Genomic DNA, 3,160 nt, shown 5'->3' with positions numbered 1-3,160 from the left:
TGTCATCCTTCCACACTCACTGCACAGTGTCAGGTTATTTCATAATAACCTGACACTTATCGTACAGTCTTATTTATTTCTTGCGCACTGCTCTTTGCACTATGTATATATGATGAATGTATGTATATAGGATGAATAAAGTATTCTGATTCTGATTCTGATTTTTGGCAGAAATGAGCCTCCATACCGTGAAGACGTTCAGAAGGTGTGTCTTCGAAGCCCCGCCCCCTGCTAGTGGGCTTTAAACAGGGCGGTGAGACAGGTGAGACAGGTGAGAGGACAGGCTGCTGCAGCACACACAGAGGGAGCACTGACGGGACTCTGAGTTTAGAATAATTCATCAGATTTAATTTATTAGTAATAATAATAATAAACATGATGAATGGGACGGACTTTGACCTCCCGCTGTCCGAGTACAGCTTCGAGCGGCGGTTTGACCAGAGAGGAGCGATACAGTGGATGCAGGCCAACTGGTGAGCCAAAAATCTCTGTTTATATTTCACTCTGAACATTTATTTAAACTTTAATAACTTTGAGTTTGACTCAGCTGCTTCTACTGAAGGTCTGAACCCGCCAAAGAGTCAGGAAGAGGAGAAATATCCCGATAAACTGCGGTCTATTCGATGGAGAGGCTACGCTCCGAATTCCATTACAATTTCAATCACTTTTTAAATGACCTTACTGTCGTAATTTTTCTCATTTTTTGGAACATTTTTGAAGTCAGTTTCGGGATGGCTCTGGTCCAGTGTTTGTTTCGGCATACACCCAGCACACCAAACAGCACCCATTGTAACACACTTTCACCTTCAACCGGTTTGCTCGATACTGAAACTGCCACAGCGCGAGCGATCAGAGAGCGTGAGGGCAGGCGGCGACACAGCCACGATTCATGTAAAGACCGCTGAGTTTGAGGGAATAAAGCGTCCTTTTTGTATTCTGTCAATGCCGAACGGGTGAGATAACAATGAATATTTAGGAAAAATATAAATGTCTGTATACAAAGGATGCGTCTTTTACAAATAAGGAAGACAACTTAAAATGTAGTAATATGTGAAGGGGATTTGGTGCGGCGGGGAAACGCATAACAAAGTGTTCTCGGGATTACAGACAGCTAAAATAAATCAGGTCAGCTACACGTGTGTTACAGGTGAGTCACACAGTGATGTCACACTTATGCATTGAAAGCATGCTGCTGTATTCACGTTAGATCCGGTTATTCCGGTTTAAAGCTCCCACCCAGACACTCCCAGGTGATGAAATATTAAAATATGTACCGGAAACTCTCAAATGTTTCACCTGCTCATAATAAACGCATAAAGGAGGATTTACGAGTTCATAGTGAAATTAGTATTTTTGTAAATTTCTGACTTAAAAAAACAATAAATTAACATTAAAATGTGCTGATAATTATAGTGTTTTTTTAGTTATATTAAAGCAAACTGGTGAAGCAGGTGATGCCTCAGGTGAAGTCTGTCAGGTGCACCTGCTGAAAAATGTAGTTTTGTTGGTTGTTGCTAAGCGACTCAGGTGTGAGTCTGAGGTGTGTATGAAAACATGACGGTGACAACATGAAGAGAAACTTCAAACCTGGCCAGTTCTTCACGTGCAAGAAAAGTAATTCAAAATAAATATAAGTCTGAGGTGTGTATGAAAACATGACGGTGACAACATGAAGAGAAACTTCAAACCTGGCCAGTTCTTCACGTGCAAGAAAAGTAATTCAAAATAAATATAAAATTAAATTAAAGTACATTTGTTTTGTCATTATTTTCTTTAAAGATTATTTTCTTGATTAATCATTTGATTTCTGAAATAAATCAAAAAACAGATGAGTTATGTTGATATCCGAAAACCCGATGTGATGTCATAAAATGTCTTGCAATAAAAACCTTTGACATTTTAACATTATTAATACAGCGTCAGCATTATATCACTTTATCACATTAACTTTTCAACGTTAACCATTTAACGTAAGCTTTTAAACGTCAATTTTTTAATGTTAACTGTTTGAATAAGATTTAAAATGTTAACTTTTTAACATAAGCTTTAAACATGAACTTTTTAACATTTTTAAACGTTAAATGTTTAACGTAAGCTTTTAAATGTAAATTTTTTAATATTAAGTGTTTGAATTAGCTTTTAAACATGAACCTTTTAACGTTAATTTTTTTTAAGTTAATTGTTTAACATTAGCTTTTAATGTTAACTTTTGAATATTAACTGTTTAACTTGAGCTTTAAAATGTCAACTTTGTAACGTTGACTTTATACCATTACAGATGTTTTTTCCTCATAACCTGGCAAAACTCTTTGCGTTAATGTAACTTAAATTTTCCGTATGTTGTTGTTGTTGTTGTTGTTGTTGTTGTTGTTTAAATTGTCAGTCTGTGACGGCGTGTTTTTGTCCTGCAGGACTAAGTCTTTCGTGTTCAGCGCTCTGTACGCCGCCCTGGTGTTCGGAGGTCAGCACTACATGAAGCCTCGACCCAAAATGAACCTGCGGCGGCCGCTCGTCCTCTGGTCGCTCAGCCTCGCTCTCTTCAGGTAACGACGCACCTTAAACACGACGTTCGTCCTGGTGGTTTTATTCAAACTGTCTGAGCTTTATTTAAAGCATTTTAGATCAGTGAGTCTGTTCAATCAAAGATCCTCTGTGAGGGAAGAAGCGACACTCTGTGTTTCTGTAGTTTCAACAGAGTGAGACCTCTTCACTCACATCACATCAATAATCTAATTTATAAATTTCATAATTTAAAATCAGATCCTTCAGAATTTGGATCTCGTCATTATTGAATATATCAGATACATATTTAATCCACATTTAAACAAATAAAGTTATTATCATTGGTTTTTGGGTCAAAATAGATATATCAGTACTTCTCTTGTATCATCTGTTTTTGTGCAATTTGTAAGCAGAATTTTAGCGTAAAATTACTTCCAGGTAGAAAAGAACATCACAAAAATGTTTTCTGTCTGAAAACATGACCTTTGACCTCTTCTGTCTCCACGGTAACCAGCGCTGTGCTGTCAGGGATTTATGAGCGTAACAATAAGAGTCACTGACGACGGAGACTCTGAATAAACAAGCCGTCTCCATGGTGACGAGCCGCTGTCAGCTGATCTTAAACACTGCTCACACCTTCAGGTGTCTCCAGGTGTCC

The 3,160-nt window shown here is 37.8% G+C and overlaps 1 protein-coding gene across 1 annotated transcript; it reads left to right on the top strand.

The window, feature by feature from the left end:
• The first annotated feature begins 277 nt into the window (after nucleotides 1–277).
• Nucleotides 278–2,547, top strand: LOC121955045 (elongation of very long chain fatty acids protein 6-like). Its single transcript, XM_042502841.1, has 2 exons — nucleotides 278–473; nucleotides 2,412–2,547. The coding sequence occupies exons 1-2, from the start codon at nucleotides 376–378 to the stop codon at nucleotides 2,545–2,547; spliced, it is 234 nt and encodes a 77-aa protein (XP_042358775.1). The 5' UTR covers nucleotides 278–375.
• Nucleotides 2,548–3,160: the final 613 nt, after the last annotated feature.

The sequence above is a fragment of the Plectropomus leopardus genome, chromosome 15 (genome assembly GCF_008729295.1).
Source record: "Plectropomus leopardus isolate mb chromosome 15, YSFRI_Pleo_2.0, whole genome shotgun sequence".
In the NCBI taxonomy this organism is placed as follows: domain Eukaryota; kingdom Metazoa; phylum Chordata; class Actinopteri; order Perciformes; family Serranidae; genus Plectropomus; species Plectropomus leopardus.
This window is presented reverse-complemented; position numbering and strand designations above follow the sequence as displayed.

Bases quoted from the DNA above. Each gene is read 5' to 3' on its own strand.
- LOC121955045 (XM_042502841.1), top strand. From the start codon at position 376: ATGATGAATGGGACGGACTTTGACCTCCCGCTGTCCGAGTACAGCTTC. The intron at 474-2,411 runs GTGAGCCAAAAA...TTTGTCCTGCAG, and splicing joins CAGTGGATGCAGGCCAACTG to GACTAAGTCTTTCGTGTTCA.